The 25,745-nt window shown below is 38.7% G+C and overlaps 3 protein-coding genes across 3 annotated transcripts; all 3 read left to right on the top strand.

The window, feature by feature from the left end:
- Positions 1–6,121: 6,121 nt before the first annotated feature.
- On the top strand, positions 6,122–11,088 carry LOC127501506 (C3a anaphylatoxin chemotactic receptor-like). Its single transcript, XM_051873503.1, has 3 exons — positions 6,122–6,462; positions 8,269–8,794; positions 8,887–11,088. Exons 2-3 carry the CDS (start codon positions 8,270–8,272, stop codon positions 9,373–9,375), a joined length of 1,014 nt encoding a protein of 337 aa, XP_051729463.1. The 5' UTR covers positions 6,122–6,462; position 8,269; the 3' UTR covers positions 9,376–11,088.
- Positions 11,089–13,294: 2,206 nt separating this feature from the next.
- On the top strand, positions 13,295–14,375 carry LOC127501291 (formyl peptide receptor-related sequence 3-like). Its single transcript, XM_051873235.1, has one exon. The coding sequence runs from the start codon at positions 13,632–13,634 to the stop codon at positions 14,241–14,243; it is 612 nt and encodes a 203-aa protein (XP_051729195.1). The 5' UTR covers positions 13,295–13,631; the 3' UTR covers positions 14,244–14,375.
- Positions 14,376–21,846: 7,471 nt separating this feature from the next.
- Positions 21,847–24,286, top strand: LOC127501235 (formyl peptide receptor 2-like). The gene is made up of 3 exons (XM_051873145.1): positions 21,847–22,018; positions 22,874–23,423; positions 23,530–24,286. The coding sequence occupies exons 1-3, from the start codon at positions 21,870–21,872 to the stop codon at positions 24,025–24,027; spliced, it is 1,197 nt and encodes a 398-aa protein (XP_051729105.1). The 5' UTR covers positions 21,847–21,869; the 3' UTR covers positions 24,028–24,286.
- The last annotated feature ends 1,459 nt before the right edge of the window (positions 24,287–25,745 follow it).

Raw genomic sequence — 25,745 nt, 5'->3', positions numbered from 1 at the left:
TGGCTGATGCAATTGGAATGACTAAAACTTAAGCTTCACAATAAAATGTTTAACTGAATAAACAAAACATTTATATAACATTAGAAAAAACTAAATGAGTGACTCAGAGAACTACTGAGTGAATAAGAATTACTGAATTATTAGTGAATAAGAATTACTGAATGAAGAAAGAATTCAATGAAGAATGAAGTCAAAATTTAGGTATTCAAGAATGAACACCTGAAAAAAATTGTGTGACTAACACACTAAAAGCATGTTTTTGTTGTTCTTCGAAGAGTATGTGTGAGGTGTTTGTGTGTGGTATGTTAGTGAACGAGTGGGTTCACTTATATGAAGTCCCACTCAAAGTCCATTAGCTTCTTAAGTAGACTGGCAACCCGAGTGTTGACTGATTTCTTTTAGTGGGCGACCTTCCCTGTCCGCTTTGATAAGACTTGTCCACCCTTGGTGCCTTTTTCAGGATTTATTCCAATGAAGCGCCTGAAAAACAAATGCGTACATTCAGAATTAGTGTGGGTAAACGTTTACATAACGAGAATGTGAATAGAAATTAAGGTAACACTTTACAATACGGGTGCGCTAATATGCATTAATTCATGCTTAACTAATGCACAGATAATCATGAGTTAATGTATGACTTATGAAGAAGTAAACCATTTATTAATGATTACTGCATCAGCAACTAATGAAGATTCTACACGACTAATATATTAAGTAATCATTAAATTGTTAAATGTGTCATAATGTATTAATTCCCTAATAACATATTATATTAACTAATAATGTAAATTAATGTGTTAATTACCACAATCGGTCAAAGCCATGCATTTCAACTTACAGTTGTCTGCTTTCATTAACCATTAGCTAATGATTTACAAAGGTATCATGTTATGACTTTACTTGTTGAGGCACATGACTATTAACTAATTCAAAATTAATTCAAAACCCATAACCACAATTACATATTACTTTTAGATTAGATTAACAATTATTTAATAGTCAGTGGCCTATGAGAAGCACATGAGGATTCACAGCAATATCCCTAACTTGTTTCTTCATTGTTGCATCCAGGACTGTAACAGGAAGTTTGTGAAATTAGCAGCTTTGAAATCACATCTTTACAGACACCACAATGATTCTGTGCTGGTGCCTAGATCACATGTGTACCCTGCAGTAGACTTTGCGTGCCATGTTGACTTGTGTAGTGCTAAATGTGATACACTAACTCAGTTTTATTCCCATCTTAAAGTGCACATTAAAGAGGGACGAAGAGTGACATGCCCTTTTAAGCAGTGTGATAAATCATTTTCAGTGATATCCACCTTTACCTCTCACCATCAATTATAGTAGAAAAGGCAACTGAATTTTTTCCATGTGTCCACATAACTGACACGCAAACATGCTGACAAGTCAAAATGGACAGTCTTTGGGCACGAAAATCTCAACAACAAAAAAATCTCCACTGAAATAAAATGTCCTTTAGCATACTGTACTGGGCAAAGTAACATTACAATACAAACCATCAACATAAAAAAATTGAACAGGAATTATTCTTACTGAGTATTGTAACGCGCCACTTATTCTATCAAGCTAACTTAAATCTAAGCAATCCAAAATACAGCCAACACTAAAGAAACAAAACAGCAACACTAGTAAAGAAAAACTCCCCTCATAATACAGTTATGTACAAATTAGAACAAGCTTACCCAAATTTGCAAGCACAACGTTATTGAAATCAACGTTTTGTCTAATATAAACTAAATGTATATTAGGCAATAAATGAAAAGATATCAATTACTCTATTACTTTGTTTCTATGATGTTAAAGGCTTACTTTGCAGAAGAGTTTATAGTATATCATATTTGAAATACTTATATAGTTATATATTGAACTCACCTTGTAATCGGGAAATATCTGAATCAGAAATCCTGCTCCACTCTGTGACGCAGTTTGCACGTTGACGGGTTTGTCACTGAAATGGACGTATAAAACAGTTACAAGCTCAGCATCCACAATTATTACAGTTATTTGCAGTTATTTGCAATTGCAAACGTGTAGCCTATCTTGTCTAAAATGAGCAAGGCAAAGGTGCACTCACCGGTTAAATCACATTGTAAAGACGGATGAAAATCCACATGTGCTCGCTGCAGTTTTCAGTTCCAAAAATACTGTTAAGTACTGTTTTCTTTCCTTCGTGGAATAAATACGGTAAAATGCCGTTAAAATTTGTCTACGTCATTTCACCAACTGTAAAAAAAACAGTAATGCGCTGCTTTTTAATATAACAGGATTATACTGTTAAAATTTTGCCGTAAATTAACAGCAATTTTTAACATTGTGAGGTAAGATTTGAACCACTGGAGTGTGGTTCCTGAGATACCCTTTGTCATGAGGGTTGACAGGAGGATCTGGTGGTTAACTGGGTCAAAAGCAGCAGACAGATCCAGCATGGTGAGAACTGATTATTTGGAAGCTGTTCCTGCTAGTCTCAGCTCTTCAATAACCAAGAGCAGGGCAGTCTTGGTTAAGTGGCCGCTTTTGAAGCCAGACTGGTTGCGGTCCAGGAGGTTCTGTGTGAGAAAGGCAGAGACTTGGATGAACACGACTCACTCAAGTGTTTTTGCAATGAAGGAAAGAAGGGATACCGTTCTGTACTTTTCTAAAAGTGTTTAGAGTGGGTTTCTTAAGCAGTGGGATTGTCTGAGACTGCTTGAATGCTGTGGGAAAGGTAAGAGTGTGAAGAGATGTGTTGATGATGTGAATAAGTGCAGGTACAAATGAAGAAGAATTGGCTTGAAGGAGATGAGTGGGAATAGGATCAAGCTGACAGGTAGATGGGCGATCGTATGGAGACTTCTGCCTCTGAGAGCGGAGAGAAGGAGGGGATAGTGTGTGTATTTGCTGTTAAGATGGTGTGGAGAATTGGCTGCTGATGGCTGTTGTTTTATTATGTACTGCCTTGTGTCTTAGATTTATACTTTTTTAATGTTAATGTTAAAGGCTATGTCTTTACTTAATTTGAGAATTTCATGGTTTACTTGTTTACTTTGTATTTGTGTTGGCTTGCTGTTTTTCTTCAGTTCTGTTAATTCTATTAACCCTTTCATGCCTAAGTTTAAAATATTCTAGCAACGTATCATGCTTGTCATGTCACACACCGCAACCATAGTGTTCATCCTTCCGTTAAGAAGATGACCAACTTCATCCAATGTCGTCTAGGGATGGGAAACACACACACACACACACACACACACACATATATATATATATATATATATACATATTGTTTAGGGGGTAGGCGGATGTAGACGCTATTCCTCCATGCAAGTCATTTTCCACAAAAATAACAAATTAGTGCATTCCTTTTTTTTTGTAAATAATAGCCTACTTGAAATGTACTGTACAATTCACAAATGTACACTCACTACCAGTCAAATGTTTGAACACTCATTTTTATTTAAACATTGTACATTAATCACCATGTCTTAGTTCATTTTGCAATATGGCCAGCTGACTACTGAATACTGCTTATGCTGCTATTAATATGATAAACTCATTTCAATAATATAAACAGAAGTCTTTGTGTCTGAACATTTGACTAGTACTATTTATCTTCATTATTTCTAATTTCTCTCCCTGTACAGTTTGCATTGGGCCCCCCGACCAGCCAAACCCGACCAGTTGTCCTCCGGCCAACCTTTAGTCAAGTGTGTTTAAACTTGTCGTGTAGGTGATTTATCTTCATCATTTCTCTTTGCAGATATGTCATCCTCCAGTGGTCCATTGACTGAGGAGTTTCAGTGCTCTATATGTCTGGACAGCTCTAGAAACACCACTAAGGCCAATTCAAGCCCAAAAGTGTCTCTGGCAATGTGGGCAGATCAGGTGAGCTGGAGTGCTCTCTGCTATTTGACTGTTGCATACAGCATTTTTTTTCTTTGCTGTCTCAGTGCGCAGCTGCTCTGAGAGAGTGGCCCCATTAGTTACGGCAAGGTGCTACGCTGAGTGTTTTAGGGCAAGGTCTTCCCATGAAGAGGGGTCTATGCCAAAGTCTTTCAATGAGGCTGCGCAATGAGGGTGCGCCCAATTTCAGCTCTCCATACAGGATGCGTATTGGTAGGCATTCGTTGGACATTCTCACAATATGTCCGGCCCAGCGGAGCTGAGATTTTTGCAGTATTGTAAAGATGCTGGGCATGCTTGTCCGTTCGAGTATTTCTGTATCTGGAACTTTGTCCTGCTACTTCAATTTCAACAGTTTGTGGAGACAGCAGAGGTGGAAGCAGTTCAGGTACTTGGCGTGTCACTGATAAACTGTTTCAGAGGCGTAAAGGAGGGCAGACAGGACTACAGCTCTATAGACCTTCAGCTTGGTGGTCAGGCTGATCCCTTTTCGTTCCCACACTGATGAACGAAGTCTGCCAAAGGCAGCGCTGGCCTTGGCTACTCTAATGACTGTTTCATCATCGATATGCACACGTTACATGAAAGGGTGCTCCCCAGGTAGGTGAACTTGTCCACTGCTGATATTGTCTGATTGTTTACAGTCATAGTGGGCTCCTGGTATGGTTTTCCAGGGGCAGCCTGGTACATCACCACAGTCTTCTTTGTACTAATAGTGAGACCAAAGCTGTTACATGCTGTGGAGAATAGGTCCAGGCTGTCCTGCATGTCACAAGCACTTACCGCATTCAGGGCACAGTCGTCAGAGATCAAATTTGAATAAGGAATAATAAATTTATTAAGTAAAAATTATAGAGACAAACAAATTAATCAAGTAAATAATAGTTTATAATAAAATTCAGAGTATTGTGTCTAACAGATGAAGAGTGAAGATCAGAGTATAGAGAAAGAAGTAACAAAAGTATTTGCAGAATGAAATGAGAGGTAGAAGAGATAAAGCAGAAGCAGAAAGAGTAGAAGCAGAAGGAGGAAACTTACACCTGCTTAAACTTATGTTTTCGTCTAATAAGAAAAGGTCAAACGGACTTATCCATTATGTTGGTGTAACGGCTAGGTCAGAATGACTGGTTAAATGTCAAAGATAGATGAAAATAGATACAGAAGGTGTTTTGACATCTTTAAGAGAACATTGCAGATCTTGCATTATCCCATGTCTGCAGAAATGGAAACAGATTTTGATACAAAGGTACATCAAGTTCAAATCTGAAAACATTATCGCTTCTGCAGTACTTGGCATGCATCCAATATCTAATCACAAACGTGTCAATATTAACTTGTCACATTGGAACACTTAAAGAACAACTGAATATAGCAAGCATACTCTCAAAAAATAATACCTTGAGAAGATGAAAATATAATGAAAAATAACCATAGGGTATGATTACATGATTATATGAAATCAAAGATAATATTGATAAATTGTAAGCCATAAATGATTACATGATTAACATGAAATATGAATAAAATGCATGAATATGAATATTGAGCATTTTGGATCCACCACCTTTTTTATTAAAAACGTTCACAAACTTGCTTACCATGTCATCAACTATCTGATATTCCGATTCTCAAATACGTGTGATTGTGTTTTGTAGTTTAAAAACCTTTATAAGTGATCTTGATCTATAATGTGAGATGGTCTCCACCATCTTAGTTTGTCAGTCGGATTTACAGCACGTGAATTCATCGGTTTCTCCCCAGAAATACATGCAAGTAGCAGGTGAACTGGGAGAAGAATAGAGTGTGTCATCAGTGTGTATTTTACAAACTCTACATGTATTATTTTACTAGAGCTTATGTGTATTTAAATGCCTGAAACATTATGTGGTTGAAAACACAGAGTAGTTGTGATAAATGACAAGCGCTGAACGCGTCCGTCTCGGGCTCTGAACCAGTCAAAGTGCAAAAGCACAGTTTGAATCTGGCAGTTATGTGACGTTACTGAATGTTCTAAGTCCCATATGTGGGACCGTACTCTCGGGGCACAGAAATAAAAATCCCATATGTGGGACCGTAGCGCTCAAAAGGTTAATAATTTATGCAGACTTATAATATTATTAAATATACAGTAGTAAAAATTCCTGAGTTTGCCTCATACACACATTGTGCCAAGGAAATGCATTGTTTATGTTCTTGAATAGCCTTTAGCATACACTTTAGCTATTTAAATGGCTTTGTGGAGTACTCTAGTGCAGAATAGAATCTCTTTGTAGACAAACTTTGCACATCTCCACCCTCTTCCTGCCTGGGGTTGTTGTCAAATTGCACGTTTTAGAATGACTGGGCAAAAGATGCAGTGAAAATGTATCACTGAAGTTGAGATGTCACTGAAGTTGCTTGTATGTTTATCTGCACATTGGTGGTACAATGACTATTTAATACTCAAACATAGTCTATGCTGAACATATTCACAAAGGATTATGGAATGCTGATTATCCTGAGAACAACAGTTTGGGCTGGTTAGAAAAAAGAAAAAAAAAGCTCATCGTCACTGTTCAGGTAAGAACATAGAAATTCATCACCAGACTTAGTTCACCTTTTTGAAAGAAGTACTATTTTACAAATAAGGATAAAAGACAAACTTAATTTTTTTATTGAATCTGGTGTGTGTGTGTGTGTGTGTGTCAGTGGTCTGCAGTGGTGTTTCAAAATGAGGAGGCAAAGTCCTCATTTATGTCACTGTTACACAATTTTAAGTTAACATTACATAAAAAGAGAGACCAAATACAATTCTATGTTGTTATTTTTACACTATGTAATGTTATGTTTATTAAAACCAAGTATAAATTTCATCAAGTTAGTGTTTTTACACATTTTTACATTTATTCCAAAATAATAACTAAAGGCAGTAACAATTTAAACAATATATATTTCTGTATATATACGTCTGTCGTTGCTATGCAACCATGAACCGCGCTCTCGAAGACGACGAGGAAGTTTCAGCAAAGGATAAATTGATTTCTAGCCCTTGCATTAGCTTTACTACTAGATATATTAATGGAGATGAGATACAAAAACCACTTTGTACAGCTATGATCAGCTGTTCGGCTGAGCTTTCGATGTTTTGTTATGGAAAGGTCAAAGCTGATCGGTTGGTTCTTGTCACATGACCTGCGGTGCGCTTGCAGCATTCTGAAAAGTTGAGAATTTTTCATCTCGATACGCCTGGAAAACGCACCGCATGCATGTAGCGAATGCATCGCTTCCATTATAAGCGCGCCTGCCGCGCGCCTACATTTGAAATAACGAATTTGAGCGCGCAAAAGACGCGATATGTGAACGGCCCCTTAAACAATTTTTACGTTTTCATTACAAAAAAAAAATTCCCTATGGAGAAAATGAAATACTTTTTAATAGTTTTAGTTATGATTTTTTTCCTCCCATTTGATTTAGTCTAGTAGGTTTTGTATCAAATACAATGTGATTTTCAGTGATCGAGATCTGGCAGCAAAGCTCAATTTCTCCCTTGGGCGAGTGATCCGCTCACAGCTTAGCCTGCCATGAAATCCGCCATAGACCAGCAAAGCAATGAGAACGCGGGACGATGATGACGTTCCATAACAAAAGCGTGAAGGCGCAAAAGCTGCCGTAGATCAGCTTACCCGGAAGTCTCCGTAACTGGCAGATTTAAAGAAAATTACCGTTGTTTGGCAAGTAAATAAATTATGGACAGTTACATACGCATTACCAATCATGTAGGCTTTATGGTACACCTCAAACAAGGGATTTAATCATAATTTATAATGTTAATATTAATCGCCGAGTCCACGAATGGCTTGGGTATGCAGAGCATTCGCAGCTTATATGGACCCCACGCCACTGATAGATATATATATATATATATATATATATATATATATATATATATATATATATATATAAAGTAAATAAAACTTCAATAATTCGTTTAATTTAAATAAAATATAAATAAAATACATTTATTAAAGTGTGAATAAGGTGTGAATGAAATCCTAAATGTAATTGGAGGAGAGAAGTCAAATAAGTTGTACTGGTTTCCTATAATTTAGTAGGGAAATTCGAAATCTATAGCTGAAAACAATGCTCCTATTATGACTTCTAAGTAAACGTTATCAGTTTAATAACCTAGACCCTCTTGGTTGCCAGACAACTCTCATCATGTTTATCTATCTGTGTGTTGAAGCTTGTGAGACTTGCATGGCAACCACAGGCTTAATTTGTACAGAGTGCGTGGGCAGATCAAAGTTGAGTGCATAAGCTTATGTAGGTTGCCCGTAAACCAAACTGAAAAAGCACCTTTTAAGGATTTATCTGTCTTGCTTGTAGAATGACCTCGAACACAACTCTGTCCTTTCACTCCAACTCTAAAATCCCAAACCACTATGAGAAAACAACAGTGGACGTTGTCTTCTACGCCATCATCGTCCTCCTTGGCACCACCGGGAACTCTGTAGTCATCTGGGTTGCCGGCTTCCGCATGAAGCCCAACGTCACTAACGTTTGGTTGGTCAATCTGGCTGTAGCTGACCTGATCTTCTGCCTGACACGAATCACTTCGCTCCTCAAAAAAGTTTTCTATGACCACTGGCCTTTTGGGGTTTTTCTCTGCAAGTTCAATGGCTTCTTCAAGTACGCCAACATGTTCTGCAGTGTTTTTCTTCTGGCTGTCATCAGTGTGGATCGAGTGCTGTGCGTCTGGTGGCCATTGTTTGCCAGGAAACGACGGACGTTATGTGCTGCTCGTGTGGTCAGTGTGGGAGTTTGGATTGTGGCGGTGATCCTTAGTTCACCTTATTTTGTGTACCGGCAGGTCTTCCCTGGCAAGAATAACTTGAGTCACTGCACACTGAAGGTCAGAATGGCTTTATAAATTACTGCATGTACCACCTTGCATAAAAATCATATTTAATAAGTATGAATATATATTTATGAATTCATTTACAGGATAAAGGAGCAGCAGATGAAGCTGGAAATTCTGCCAAGTATGTCTATTACTACATTCGTTTCATCTGTGGATTCCTGTTGCCCTTCCTGGTCATCCTTATCTGTTACATACTAGCTGCTGTTGGGATACGCAGAACGCGGCTCTCTGGCAAATCGAGGCTTCTTCGTATTCTTGCTGTACTGGTCTGTGCTTTTTTCTTATGCTGGGCCCCCTACCACTTTCTAGGACTGGTCAAATTGGTGAATAAAGAAAACAAGATGGTGAAAGTAGGATGGAGTATGGCTTCAAACTTAGCCTATTTCAACAGCTGCATTAACCCGGTGCTGTACTTCTGCATGGGACTGGATTTTAGTCGATGCTGCAACCAAACTCTGTCTGGGATTTTTCATAGAGCTCTTATGGAGGAAGGCCAATCCCTGTCCCAGCAGGGCACTGGGGAAGAAAGCTGTAGTTCCATTCCAAAGACTGAGTGTGTCACTAGAGTTTAAGAGATTTAACTTTCATTTTTTAGGTCTATCAGAATTTTTATTAGTATCTGACACATTAAAAAATTAACATACCTCAGTGTCTGGTCTTCTGGTTAGCTTTCATCAGTAGTAGCCTATATGAAATATATTGCAAAATAGTCAAAATAAGATCATTTGTAATATGTGTAATTATTTTTATACAAATGTTTATGCAATAATTGTACATTTTTATGATCGGTTATGTTTGTCTACATGTGTATGTTTGTTAATTATCAGGATGACATAGATAAGCCCACCTGAGGCAGGAAGAGAAAGCAGAAATTATTGGTGGCCTAATATAAGGGAAGGAACCATTTTTTATCAGTTTTGTATGAAAACTGTGGTTAATGTAAGCTCATTTTTAATTATATTTTTTATTTCTGTAATATTTACTATTGCAATAAATGCACAGTGTAAAAAAGCTTCTGATGCAATTTCTCTCCATCAGAAAAAGCAAAAAACAAACTTGTTTTCCCGGTTTAAATGTCTACTAAACTTTTAGGTCCTCATAGCATGACTGAGCACACTGAAACTAACATCTGCAGTGATACTGCAACATTAAAAGTTGTGCAATATTGCAAAATGATGTGAAGAAAAGCAATACTGCACTACACTAGTCAGAACTTAAGTTGATAATAATTTCACAGAACCTGTGTTATAATGTGAAACTTTTCGAAAAGATAATTTGCACATTTGCATAACCACTGAAATGAGATGGACTTGATATTGAATATGATTTCTCTGCAATAACCTAGTAAACTTCACTACTAGTTGTCAGCACAATGAAGCATTTATTTTAGAGATTCGTCCTAGCATTCCTCTCTCAGTTCACTCAGGGTGCGTCTCAATCAGCTCCCTAGCTCGTGAATCAGTTTACTGTGTAAAAAATTTTGAAAACGCATTTCAAAGTTCAAGTTTTTTAAAATGTTATTGTCTCCGTGTAAACAGAGTATTCATTAGGAGGACCATGTGACATCAAAGTGCTTTATCGCTGCCATTTTTGTGCCCAGTCACAGCTGTGCGATCTGTTTCAGTCTATGGTCCATGCTATGGTCACAGCAGCCACAACTACCAGAGGAAGATCAATGAAACACTCCCAGAACGTTCACAACAAGGTTACAATATCCCTGGGATATGTTGTGCTGTTAGCTGCAACAACAGTCATCAGAGAAACCCCGAACTACAATTTTATTAGATCCCAAAGGAGATCGGCAGAATAAACGGTTGGCTTCAATCAGAAGGGACCACTGGCAGTCAAACAGCAATGCACAACATATATAACTACTGGGACTGTCATTTACATAACATTATAATGAGAACACTATTGTAATAAAACATTGTGAATTCAATGTGTTTAGTTGTTGTTTTAGCGTGTTGTTGTGGGAAGAGTGCGTCTACTACAGGAGTTAAACATTCTGATTAGCACATAACTTAGTTCAAGCTTCACTTGTGCATCCGCATCATTTTGTGCAGATATAAGTTGTAATATTAAATTTATGTATTATAAATATCTGATTAATCTCATATAGGATGCGTTGACTTAAATAACCTGCAGCGCTTTAATGTACTGATCATCTTTAGCTTCAGTGTGAGCTCTCAAACAGCAATGCAAAACATTAATAACTATGATTGGGGCTGTAATATACATAACATTATAATTGTACACACTATTGTAATAAAATGTTGTGAATTCTTTGTGCTTAGTTGCTGTGTTTCAGCGTGTTGTTACGGGAAGAACGCATCCACAACAGGAGCTACATTCTGTAACTTAGTTTAAGTTCATCTGTGCATGATTTTGTGCAAATATAAGTTGTAATATTATGATTATTTTGTATAAATATCTGAATTATCTTATAGAGGACTTGTTCCGTTGAGTTAATTAACCTTCTAGCAAAGCGCTTCAGTTTACGGGTGTTCATTCTCTTCAGCCCAGTCGACTCCACCTTGGCTCCTCCCTCCTTCCCTAGGCTCCACCTGGGACCATCGTCCTTACGTCTCCACCAGGCTCTGTCATCCCTCCGGCTTCGCCTTGGTCAGTTGTCCCTCGCCTGCACCACGGACTTGCGGGTCTTCAGCTGCGCTTTATCCTTCCACCCCTTTGGCTCTGCCTTCCCTGCAGCTCTGCCTTGGTCCTCAGTCCCACCGGCTCCGTCTCAGTCCCCAGGCACCCTGGCTTCACCTCGGACGCTTGTCACTTTCACGTGTAAATGAACGGCCAAAATGCATAAAAAGTTTTTAGTTGAAAATGGTGTCATGTAAACGGCCCCTAAATGCAATCCTATTCAGCGCAAAATCAATCTCCCACTTTACAACAATTATCCTATGTGCAAGAAAACATTTCTCATATGTAACAAATTTTATAAATAAGTGAATAAATAAGTAAATAGGCTGGAAAGTATATATAAATAAATATAATAATAATATAATAATAAATATACCTTTTACAGCAATATTTGCATATCATATGCAGCACAATTAAGGTAATTTATAAATATATGAATATAAATAATTACAAAAGAGGCATTCCACTCACAAAAAGAGGCATTCCATTTAGTGTTCATTTAAAATTAATATGAATTTATACTATTTACATTCATTGGGCCCTATCATACACCTGGTGCAATGCGATGCCAGGTGCAATGCAAGTGTTTCTTGCTAGTTTCAGCTCGACGCAGTTATCATCTTCACGTCCAGCGGCCACGTTGTTAAAATAGCAAATGCACTTGCACCCATCTGTTCGCCCATGGTCGTGCTGGTCTAAAAACGAGGTGTGTTCAGGCGCGTTGTTGGCGCATTGAAATTTTGAGGCAACTGAAAACGACTGCGCCATTGACCAACAAAAGCCTGGTCTAAAGTCAATGGCACAATATATATATATATATATATATATATATATATATATATATATATATATATTTTTTTTGTTATTTAAAAAGACTAAGACTATGCGCTTGATGCGTTTCCTTAAAAGCCTATCTTTTTATGTGGGAGGTACAATGAAACCTTTAGCTGAACATTAGCTTTTTTTTTTTATTTAACTTTAGCTTTGATTGAATTACTTATATTTATAACACATTTTTTTTTGTTTTTTTTTCCACAAAAATATTTTATGTTATACCTTGTTGTGAAATCTTTGTTGTGTCTTTGTGTATGCTAAGTACCATACTTAAATATGCAATATAAACATGAATAATACATGAATGTGCCAAAGCCACACTTTACTTACAACATTTGTTTACATAAAAAACAAAAACAAAGGTTTTTTGCTCCTCCCCCTTTCCGCCTTTCTCTTATCTGTCTTCAGTGAAAACACACAAATGGCCTGATCAATTAGGCTACGCTGAAAAAGGGAGAAGGGAACAACTGCGAGTGATGCCAATGAACTAGCCACAGATTTATTTATCAGCATAGCAAAATTACATTTTAATAGTCATACACAGCTGTTCTTTCGGTGTTGTTTCTCTCAAGATTGATGGTTTGGCCTGATTTGTGAAAACACTGATGTGTACAGGTAAGAAATTCCACACCAATTCCTAACAAGATGATCTATATTTCTGTCCTCATTTTGAACCAACAAGTTTTTTGTATTACTACTACTATTACTACTACTACTACTACTACTACTTTGGTATCCAGACAATGCACAGCTTCCCGTTTTAATACAGCTAACATATCTGAAGCAGGGCAACAGTTGTGTTAACAACAACACTGGGATAAAGTAACTATGATTTATAAAATCTTGAATGTTTGTATCTGTGATTTCATAGAGTAATTTAAAATATATAACTGACCTTGTTTTTAGTGATGCACTGATATAACATTTCTATGGCAATATACCAATATCCGATTATTTAGAATTATCTCTGCCAATACAGATAAGGATAGCCTACTGATAGTTTCATGTTAATCGGCCCTGATCATCAGCTGTTTTTAAACAATTGGCCGAGACAATTATTGGCTGATACATCAGTGCATCCCTTGTTATTGCTGTTAAGTAACCACAATTTGAATACACTTTTGGTGTAACGGGTGCTCCTAAAACCACATTAGACTGCAAAGTGATTTTCTACCGCCTGATGCATATCGTGGTTGCATCTTACAAAATAATGAAAATTTTGTCTCTTTGAGCATTTTAGAAATTGCCAAATTAGTCTTACAAGTTGTCTTAGAAGTATCAATACAGATCTATTGTTTAAACTAAAGTAACATTTACTTATTTATCTTGTCTTGGTTGTAGAATGACTTCCAATACAACTCTTCTCCTTCACACCCACTCTGAGGTCTCAAACCACCATAAGAACACTACAGTGGACATCGAAGTCATCATGAATGAGGTCAGCATTGTCTTTCTCACCATCATCATTCTCTTCGGCACCACTGGGAACTCTGTGGTCATCTGGGTTGCCGGCTTCCGCATGAAGCCCAAAGTCACTAATGTGTGGTTGGTCAATCTTGCAGTAGCTGATCTGATCTTCTGCCTGACACGAGTCCTATCAGTAATCTCAAGCCTTTTCTATGACCACTGGCCTTTTGGGGTCTTTCTCTGCAAGTTCAATGGCTTCTTCAAGTACGCCAACATGTTCTGCAGTGTTTTTCTTCTGGCTGTCATCAGTGTGGATCGAGCACTCTGCGTCTGGTGCCCAGTTGTTACTAGGAAACGACGGACGTTATGTGCCGCTCGTGTGGTCAGTGTGGGAGTTTGGATTGTGTCGTTGATCTTTAGTTCACCGTACTTTGTGTACCGGCAGGTCTTCCCTGACAAGAATAACTTGAGCCACTGCACACTGAAGGTCAGAATGGCTGCACAAAATCATGCATATACATTATTATATAATGATTATATTCAGTAAATATATTAATGTATGTCATCTTTTTTTTTTTTTTTTTTTTGCAGCACAAAGGAGCAGCAGAGGGTGACAATTCAGCCAAGTATGTCTATTACTGCATTCGCTTCATCTGTGGATTCCTGATGCCCTTCCTGGTCATCCTTATCTGTTACATACTAGCTGCTGTTGGGATACGCAGAACGCGGCTCTCTGGCAAATCGAGGCCTCTTCGGATTCTTGCTGTACTAGTCTGTGCCTTTTTCTTATGCTGGGCCCCCTACCACTTTCTAGGACTGGTCAAATTGGTGAATGAAGACAACAAGGTGGTAAAAGTAGGATGGAGTATGGCTTCAAACTTAGCCTATTTCAACAGCTGCATTAATCCGGTGATGTACTTCTGCATGGGACTGGATGTTAGTCGACGCTGCAACCAAAGTCTGTCTGGGATTTTTCACAGAGCTTTTATGGAGGAAGGCCAATCCCTGTCCCAGAAGGGCACTGGGGAAGAAAGCTGTAGTTCCATTCCAAAGACTCAATGTGTCACTAAAGTTTAAGAGTTTTTACACTCTTTTTTCTTGTTCATTTGTCAGGTCTATCAAATAGCGTTTAAATGCATTTTTTTTTTTTTTTTTTTTTTTTATAAATATCTTACAGAATGAAAAATGAATCTACTTCAGTGTCTGGTCTTCTTTAATCAGTAGTTGAAGCCTATATGAATATTGTAAAATTAAAATTAATTTAAGATAATGTAATGCATTACATGTATTATGATTTATGAATTTATGCAACAGTACATTTTAATGATTGCTTATGTTAGCCTATATATGTTTGTTAGTTATTAAGATGATGTAGATAAGACTACCTAAGGTAGGAAGAGAAAGAGCAAATTATTATGGGCCTAACATAATTTTTAGACCATGTCTGCATGAAGATTGAGGTCATTCTGAGTTTATTTATCATTCTGTTTCTTTTCTCTGTAATATTTACCTGTGCAATAAATGCATGCCAATGAAAAAAAGCTTCTGCTGCAGTTTCTCAAAGGCCACAACATGTTTTCCCACTTCAAATGTCTTCTGTGATTATGATGCATTGAAAAACCTAAACATTTATACACTACATTGCCAAAAGTTTTGGGACGCCTGCCTTAATCCGTAGGGTTTAATATGGAGTTGACCCACCCTTTGCAGCTATAACAGCTTCAACTCTTCTGGGAAGGCTTTTCCACAAGGTTTAGGAGTGTGTTTATGGGAATTTTTGACCATTCTTCTAGAAGCGCACTTGTAAGTTCAGGCAGTGATGTTGGCAAGAAGGCCTGGCTCGCAGTCTCCGCTCTAATTCATCCCAAAGGTGTTATGTCGGGTTGAGGTCAGGACTCTGTGCAGGCCAGTCAAGTTCCTCCACACAAAACTCGCTCATCCATGTCTTTATGGACCTTGCTTTGTGCACTGGTGAGCAGTCATGTTGGAACAGGAAGGGGCCATCCCCAAACTGTTCCCACAAAGTTAGGAGCATGAAATTGTCCAAAATGTCTTGGTATGCTGAAGCATTAAGAGTTCCTTTCACTGGAACTAAGGGGCCAAGCCCAACCCCTGAAAAATGACCCCACACCATAATCCCCCCTCCCACCAAACATTACACTTAGCACAATGCAGTAAGGCAAGTACCATTCTCCTGGCAACCGCCAAACACAGACTTCTCCATCGGATTGCCAGACAGAGAAGTGTGATTTGTCACTCAAGAGAGCACATCTTGGAGAGCAAGGCTTGGATGCAGCTGCTCAGCCATGGAAACCCATTCCATGAAGCTCTCTATGCACTGTTCTTGAGCTAATCTGAAGGCCACACGAAGTTTGGAGGTCTGTAGCTATTGACTCTGCAAAAAGTTGGCGACTTCTGCGTACTGTGCGCCTCAGCATGCGCTGACCCCGCTCTGTGATTTTACATGGCCTACCACTCCATGTACTCCATGGCCTACCACTCCAGTTGCTGTTGTTCCCAATTGCTTCCACTTTATTATGATACCACTAACAGTTGACCGTGGAGTATTTAGTAGTGAGGAAATTTCACGGATGGACTTGTTGCACAGGTGGCAACCTATCACAGTACCACGCTTGAATTCACTGAGCTCCTGAGAGCGACCCATTCTTTCACAAATGTTTGTAGAAACAGTCTGCATGCCTAGGTGCTTGATTTTAAATACCTGAAGCCATGGAAGTGATTGGAACACCTGAATTCAATGATTTAGAGGGGTGTCCCAATACTTTTGTTAATATAGTGTAGGTCCTCATAGCATGGCTGAACATAATGAAATAAAACTAAATGTAGTGACACTGCAGCATTGAATGCTGAGCAATATTGCAAAATGATGTGAACAAAAATGTCATTTGAAGACATTTCTGTTAAATAGGCTATTGTATAAAACTTTTAAAATTTGAACAGATTTTAAATTACTAGGCATTATACACTTGCAGAGTTGCATCTATAAGACTCTGGAGACTGAAACACGGCAACTTACTCCCACTGTCCAATGAGAGCAGTATGTCGCAAACCGACTAGCGAACCTAGGCGAAACCACTAGAGTGAAGTAGCTGGTGAGAGCTTGGGGTGGCGCCGGTGTTGTGCCGAATTTCGACTCCCTGCCAAATTATTACCCCCCTCGTTGAAGTCGCTATCTGATTGCCTAATCCTAAACCCTCCCCCACACCTAATCCTAAACCTACCAATACTAGGGGGGTAATAATTTGGCGGGGATAGGAATTCAGCACAATACTGGCACTCTCAATACCTGCCAATCAGTAGCATGCCAATATAAACTTGTGTAAGTCTGAAGCATTGCTTTAAGCAGACACATAGACTGAAAGCAGCAGCACTGCTGGCGCTATACAACAGCTGGCGCTATACAACTCAAGGAATAAATGACAGCATCACTGGCATAAAACAGAACATGGCAGAGTCAGCATAGTTGCATAAAAGCCATCAGTGACAACTAAACGTGAGAATAAACTGCTCCACTGTGTATTTAAGTTATTTCACATGCGCGGTTAGTTGCCAACACATGTTGTCATTAGGGGCTTTTGCACCGGAGGAACCTTTTCTTAGTTCCTAGAACCACTGGCGGAAGTACCTGGATTTGCCGTGTTCACACTGCAGGAACTAATAATGATTTTAGTTATAGGAACTCCTTTTGGGGGAACTAAATTAGCTCCTACTTCAGAGTAGGGTCTAAACCAGCACTATAAGAACTACCAATAACGTAAGTGTATGCTGATTGTCCGAACGCACGCGAAACACAGGCACCCGCCATTTTTAAAAAACATTTTTACATACAGTTTATAGCCTATATTTACTCCACAAACTAACTCTATGAACATGGAAAACAGTGATAGATGGACCTCTCGATTCAAGGAGAAAATCCAACCCAACTTTGAGAGGACAAAGCGAAACATGATAATGTATTTTTGCTCAACTAGTGACATTGGACATCAACCACACGGCAAACGCTAATACTTTTTCATATATTGTCTTCTTTCTCTGTATAACAGTTCTATCTATAACATATTAGACAGGCTGTTAAACAAATTGTAAACCAATGAAAATGGAGAATGTGAGCGCTGTGTGCTCAGGCTCTGGCGTTCTCAGCGCTGTCACAATAAATGTCCAGCGCGCCGTCAAAATAACAGTCACAACACAGCTCACATCACTTCATAGTTCCTACTGGTGGTGCAAATGCAACCAGGAAAATGGCCCTATAGGGGAACTATTAGTTCTTGGGGAACCACCCTGGTGGCTAGTTCCTATAACTAAGTTCCTACCTTGTGCAAAAGCCCCTCTTAGCCAACTTCTAATAGAGTAATGGTCAGAAATAGCATTCACAGAATGGCCGCGCCGGAACGCATGTATAGGAACGCAATTTCCAGGCATACGACCTAGTTGAAACCATCTCTTGCCAAGTAGGTGGCATAGCCTAGGCATATATGGGCAGCAAATAGCTACCTAGCTCAAATGACCTTGCACAGATAACACATGCAGTGCAAAAAAGGATTTCTAGATGGTAAAACCTAGCAAAGGTCCTAAACAGGCATCATAGAAGGACAAGGGGGTTCAACCCATGGGCGTACGGGACACCCCCGCAGCCCCCGCGGTGCGTGGGGGCCCCCACCCTATGATGGGCCCCGTCGCAGATTCACCTATTTACTATGTAGCCTTTGTTTTGTTTTTTTTAACTCAATTGAACTCAATTGTCTAAAGATGAAAATAAAGCATCCAAGTGAAGCCCAAAAAATGAAAGCAGAAGATCATAGAAAATAGTGCTAAATTATCACAAAATGGGGGAAAATTCACCACTGTTTCCTTCACCCGTTTGTAAGGTAGCCAAGACAACAGCAAGCCTTGACGCGCTGTGTTACTGTTAGCGGACGTGTGCCGTTAACTGAGACAAATAAATATGTTTGGTCTTTGCTGAGACATCGTTGTTATTATTATTATTAATATTATTATACTTTGCACAAACGTATTTACCCCATCGCCAGCTCTGCTAACGGTCAGCTACCGGAATGTATAAAGTCCAAATGTTGCCTAGCCAATAAGTCTAGAGTTATTTCTTTATTTTTTTACTGTAAATACATGAATTTAGTTTAGGCCTATATCATTTGATGCACCGATCGAAATTACTGAAAATTTGTGGCCGAAACAGCAATTTTTGTTTTTGATCGAAATAGTTTTGGAGGGCTGAAATCATTGACTGAAACAACGAGGTTTGGAGCTTCTCCTCACGTTTTGACTGCGTTCTAATTCGTGCACATCGTGATTAAAACCACAAATATGTCGATTTTCTTTTTTTATTATTATTATCATTGATAGCCTATATGTATTTTCAAGATCAATCTTTCAGTCTGTCTTTTTTTCTGTTGATGCGAACAAAACTCCACTAAAATTTGTAGCGCACCCATCCAATAATAACAATAAACTCTGCTTTAATATGAAACAGAGTCTTTCTCAAGTTTTAAATTCTGTCGAAAACAATTCTGACTTCTTTTCTCAGAATTGAGAGATATAAAGTTCAATTCTGAGGGGGAAAAGACTTACTTTTTTCTCAGAATTGCAAGTTTATATTTCACAATAACTTTATGCACGCATTTTCGACCTTTTTTTCATGCAATTCTGTTGGGGGGGGCAATTGTTCAGTGACGGAAAACAATTGCTTCCATAGCGCCTCAGGCTCAGCTCAGACTTAGCGCGTATCAAGCGTGAACTAATCTCTTCCTCTTTACTACTATTACAGCAGCAAGTAAACATGAATGAACAGCAGAAAGAATGTTGAAAGATACAGAGCAACTTCCCGAAATGTATCGCGTATCAAACTATTGCGTAATCGATCAATTTCAACCGCGGAAAGACGTAAATAAAACAGCTTGTGAACAATGTCACGTAACGCCACATTACCTCATTACCTCAGAAAAGCCATTCAATGACCATAAAGCTATACCCTAAAATAGTATTTAATATACAGCACTGTATATTTATTATATTTTGACTTAACCTGTTGTTGTCTTCGTTAATGGATGTTAAGTATACAGCCATCATTTAAATGTTTATATTTAACCAACAAATTGGAGTAGAAACAATTATATTAAAATGTTTATATAAAACTTCCTTATATAGCTAAATGTTTTATTTTCAAACTTTTATTTGATTGTTGATTATTAAATGCATTTTATTTAATTAATTAATTGATTAACCAAATTTATTTTCATTTTCCTTTTAGGTTTTTGACTAAACTAATAGGCTATTTTAATTTATGTTTCGGGGGGGCTCACAGATGTGCAGTACACCACTGGTTCAACCGCCTTTCTCCCTTCAAAAAACCCATAATTAAATTATGCCTCCTGACTGAGCATTGTTCTACCTGGGCATGAAATACTGCAATAGCAGCCACATACAGTACACCGGGTTACACAGGGCAAATGGACAAACCAGTGGGTCTTCATTCTGCACTAAGCAACCAAGCCACAAATACTGCCTATTTGTAAGCATACAGGCAAATAGTAGAAGGGGTTCTAGCTTCCGCTGTACTATTCATCACCCATTGCAACACACCTAACATTCACGAGCTCTGGAAACCACTGCTGGAACATCCTGAGAATAGGCCATGATTAACCAATCGTCCAAGTAATTAAGAATGCGAATGCCACCCAGTCTGAGAAGGGATAAAGCTGCTTTCACGCACTTTGTGAAAGTGCGAGGGGCCAAAGCTAACCCAAAGGGTAGGACTTTGAACTGATAAACCATGCCTTCAAAGGTATGAACCAATCCCTGGCCTGAACATGGTCAAGGATTTCTCTTTCTCAGCTCGGGGTTACCACCTCTATCGCCCGTTTGGCAAGGAGCGAGTGGATTTCCATCTACAGCACTGGGGCCTTCTGGTCCGACACCGCTGATGTCATCACACTGCTGAAAGGGGGTGGTCTGCATGCAAACTGAAGCATATAGCCTTTCTCTATTGTATTCACCACCCAATCTGACACTGCTGGCAGTGCATGCCACGTATCTACGAATCGTGAGAGAGGCTGCAATGACTCATGCTGAACTCAAAGCAGCTCATCACTCAGAGGAAATCAACTCTGTTGATTTCAAACAGAGTAGGAAACATATGTTCTGTGCTCTGCATGCCGACGGGGGGCTGCTCACACTGTAAACTGTAAAAAAACACAGGACTTACATTCTGCATGACACCACCTGAGGGAGGGGAACCGCTTACACCGTGTGAGAGTGGAGGAATGAGAGGAGGAAACAAATTGATATTGAGGCTTGCTTGGTTTTGTTTTTATTGCAATATTTATTACAGGCAATACAACATTCTAGACATTCAACATGACATGACGAGACTCTGGTGTGGCGGCCATGACTTGACAAGACTGTGATGGGTAATGCGGGGTTGCAAGGTTCCTCTTCTGCATCTCCCACAGTAAATGATAAGCCACTCAAAAACAGTCTATGTACTGTGCAAGGTTCCAGTTGTAATCACATCAGCCAACTAAAATCATAGTCCAAGCCACTCCAAAAACAGTCCATAAGTGTAACGTCATCCCAGGAAACAATATGGCTATAAGTGAGGAAATCTTCCACAAAATACCCCATTGGGCACCCATTCTGATAAATGGAGCTCAATTTCTCCTAGGCTCAGCTCCTTTTATCTACAATTTCCATACCTTTCTTTCTGATGGTCTTGTGTTCTGTCACGCGCTGGCTTGACGTGATAATCCAAACAGAGAGGCTTGATGCAGAAGAACGATGAACTCACATTTAATAAACATCAGGAACCATCAGAGACAAACACCAGCACAAAACTTCAACACAAGACAAAGAAGATAAATACACAGGATGATGAGGAACAGGTGAGACACTAATCAATGAAACAATGAATAACCATGGCAACCAAGGAAAGAGGAACTAAACAAACAGGAACTGAACACAGGCAATACAAGGCAAAAAGAATATCAAAATAAAAGTCCATGAACACAGACACAGGGTAATTGTGACAGATCGCTATATAGATACACTTGTAGATGTCTCCTCCCCCTTCCTGCTTGTCTCATCTTTGCCTACAGAGAAGATACTTATTAATGACCAGAAAAGTTAGTGAAAAGTGGAGATGAGCTCACCCTGGTGTGATGTCAAAGAACCAGCCACTGAATTATTTATTGGCGTAGCAAAATATTACTCTAATACACACACTTCCATTCACAAAGGATTACATAAGCAGTGGTTCAGTTTTGTAAAAATGCCTTATGCTGTGAACAGGTAAGAACACCTACATCAACTCATCACCAGATTATTAATAGTAATAGTTTATTTTTGTTTGCTTGTTTTTCCAGGCCATGCAATATAGTGTATATATATTTTTTTTCTGAAAGTGTCAAATTGTATTCTTTCTACATTACTGCCTCTAGTTTTCAATAACTGGTAACACTTCACTTAAAGCCTTTATATAATGCAGTATAAATGTATTCATAATGTACGCTGTAGTGCATTATATTGTTTAATAATATATAATAACCAAAGTTAAAATGCATTATAATATTTGCACATTCTTTGTTACATCTGAAATTGGTTGTTTGTCATTTGTTTTTATGTATTATATTTTATAAAGGTGTAACAATGTATAATAATATATTAGAACTGTGGTTACGATTATTCATGGGATCATACAATGTATTATAAGGTGCATTACAAGGCATAATTAATGCGTAAAAAAACTTTTATAATGCATTATAAAGGCTTTAAGTAAAGTGTTACCAAATATTTATAATCTATAACTGTACACCCTATCAGTTTCAAAAAACGACTACTCCCATTGTGTTTATCTAGCAGTGCTTGCAAGATCAGTACTTTGAATACACTTGTGGTATAACAATCACGAAAGGGTTTTCTCTTGTCTGACACAGATTATGGTGCATCTTCTGTGCAAAATTATGAAAATTGACATTGATATTGAATGAAAATATTGATATTGAATATCTCTTTGAGCATTTTAGAAATTCCTGTAGCAAAGTAGTCTTCCTAGTTGGCTTACCAATTTTTTGCATGAATGAACAGATCTATTGTTAAACAGAAAAACTGAAGGAACATTAATGGCTTTATCTCTCTTGGCTGTAGAATGACCTCCAATACAACTGTTCTCCATTATGCCCGCTCTGAGGTCTCAAACCACCATGAGGACACTATAGTGGACACTGATGCTATTATGAAAGAAGTCAACGTTGTCTTCCTCACCATCATCATTCTCTTCGGCACCACCGGGAACTCTGTGGTCATCTGGGTTGCCGGCTTCCGCATGAATCCCAGTGTTACTAATGTATGGTTGGTCAACCTCGCAGTAGCTGACCTGATCTTCTGTCTGACACGAGTCACTTCACTCATCAGAGATCTTTTCTATGACCACTGGCCTTTTGGGGTCTTTCTCTGTAAATTCAATGGCTTCTTCAAGTACGCCAACATGTTCTGCAGTGTTTTTCTTCTGGCTGTTATCAGTGTGGATCGAGCGCTTTGCATTTGCCATCCAGTGTTCACCAGGAAACGACGAATGCTAAGTGTTGCTCGTGTGGTCAGCGTGGGAGTTTGGATTTTGGCGGTGATCTTTAGTTCACCATACTTTGTGTACCGACAGGTCTTCCCTAAAAAGAACTTAAGCCAATGCTCAGTGAAGGTCAGAATGGCTTCACAAATGCCTGAAACAGTATTTTTTACTCACAAATCTGCATTTACTACATTATAGAAAATATGTGAATATGAATGTGTGATTTCATTTACAGGAAGAAGGAGCAGCAGAGGGGGGCAATTCAGCAATGTATGTCTATTACTACATTCGTTTCATCTGTGGATTCCTGTTGCCCTTCCTGGTCATCCTTATCTGTTACATACTAGCTGCTATTGGGATACGCAGAACGCGTCTCTCTGGCAAATCGAGGCCTCTTCGGATTCTTGCTGTACTGGTCTGTGCCTTTTTCCTATGTTGGGCCCCCTACCACTTTCTAGGACTGGTCAAGTTGGTGAATAAAGACAACATGGCAGTAAAAACAGCATGGAGTTTGGTTTCAAACTTAGCCTATTTCAACAGCTGCATTAACCCATTGCTGTACTTCTGCATGGGACTGGATGTTAGACGACACTGCAAACAAAACCTGTTAGGGATTTTTCATAGAGCTCTTATGGAGGAAAGTCACCTTCTCCAGTACCAGGAACGCACAAGGGACGAAAGCTGTGATTCCATTCCAAAGACGGCAGACGCTAAGTGTATGACTAATGTTTAACAGAAATTAGTTTGAAGCAAACTTTGTCATGTTTGCTTATCTGGCATTTGGAATAAATATAAATAAAATCATTATCTTAGAAAAAGTTGCCTAGTTGAATAATAAATGCTTTTTATGTTTTTAAATGAGAGTGTGAAAATTATTCTTTGCTGTTTGCGTCTTCTGCAGTTTCAATTTGAAGACATATTTACAAAATGGAAATCATATATTCACAAAATGAAGCCAGAACTATTGAACCATTATATTATTAAACTTTACATTTCAGAAATATTGTTCAATTTGAAATTCTTTGTTCAATGTGTTTGACTAGTTGGGACAACACATGGGGGAATTCATTTTTTTCTTGCATAACATTTCCAAACCTGTGGCACGGTTTCACAGACAGGGCTTAGATTAAGCCAGGTTTAGATGTTAGTTCAATTAGGAGCTTTTTTTAACCCTTAAATGCATGAATGTTTCGCCAATCATTCTTACATATTCTGAGCTTTAGTGACCTGGATCTATAGGCTATCTAACACGGATGGATCACTACCTGTTGCGATAATATAAAACTCCCCTGATATTAGACTAACAGTTACAGAAGAATAAAATAAAGCATATTTTGTTACTTTTTGGAGCTTGGAAGGTTTCAGATTAGAGCAGATGTTTTGTGGAATCATCACTGTCCTCGTCAGAGCTCATTTCTCAGTACCTTCAGCTTTTTTTTTAATATGCTTGAGATAGCGAGTAGGCTATTTAGCCCATTCGCGATCTCAAAACATTTTCTCAAAATCATTTTAAATAATCATTTAACATATTTTGATCACTGACAGCTTCACCAGATCCACCATCAAGCGACAGTGACACTCTGATTGCGTTCAGTACGTTAGGCCTACTTGCTCTGCAGTACATCGCTGACTCCCGGTTCAGACTACACGATTTTAATCCGATTTTGCCACGATCTGCTTGACGTAGGGTGTCGTGGGGATTCGTAAACAACAATGGGCGTGGGGACACAAGATTAGATAATTTCAGCTCGTGTAGTGTGTCATAGTGGACAACAACCGATGCCGTGTCTGCAATGCTTCACGACTTCAAGACAGAAAGACTAGCATGTTTAATTTTTTTTTCTGGGTCGGCCACAACGAGTTCAGTCACATGTGTGACACTGGCCAATAGAAGCACAGAAGCTCCTTCCTACATGCTTTCAAACATGTCAAAACGAAAGAGAGACAATGGTATCGTTCCTGTTTGGTGTAATTTACAGTGGTGGAAATGTTTGTGGAGCTATGGCAACAATACTCCTGTGTTTATAATGTTTCCTCGAGGGACTAAGTTACCTCGACAGAGTGAAAAAAGGTAAATAAAACATATGTTACCTCAGTTCTCTTTCGAGGAAATCCAAATATCCATGCAATCCAGATATGTTTCCACTTTTGGGATTTTCTGACGACAAGACGGAGCAAAACACACTGCTAGCCATTGTTTGTACCATGGTTTATACTCACTGCACCTTCTGTCAGTCGATAGTCCCGCCTTCTCGATGATAGCACGCACGCGGTTAATGACGGCATGCGATGAACAACGTGTAGTCTGATGACATGTTTCTTGTCCAAGACATGACGAGATTTTAGGAGTCAAAATCGTATAATCTAACACAGTGACTATCGTGACCGACAAAAATATCGTGTAGTCTGAACCCTGCATGAGCCATTTCACGTTTTGCTAATGATACTTCC

Source organism: Ctenopharyngodon idella, chromosome 19, assembly GCF_019924925.1.
Source record: "Ctenopharyngodon idella isolate HZGC_01 chromosome 19, HZGC01, whole genome shotgun sequence".
Taxonomy (NCBI): domain Eukaryota; kingdom Metazoa; phylum Chordata; class Actinopteri; order Cypriniformes; family Xenocyprididae; genus Ctenopharyngodon; species Ctenopharyngodon idella.
This window is presented reverse-complemented; position numbering and strand designations above follow the sequence as displayed.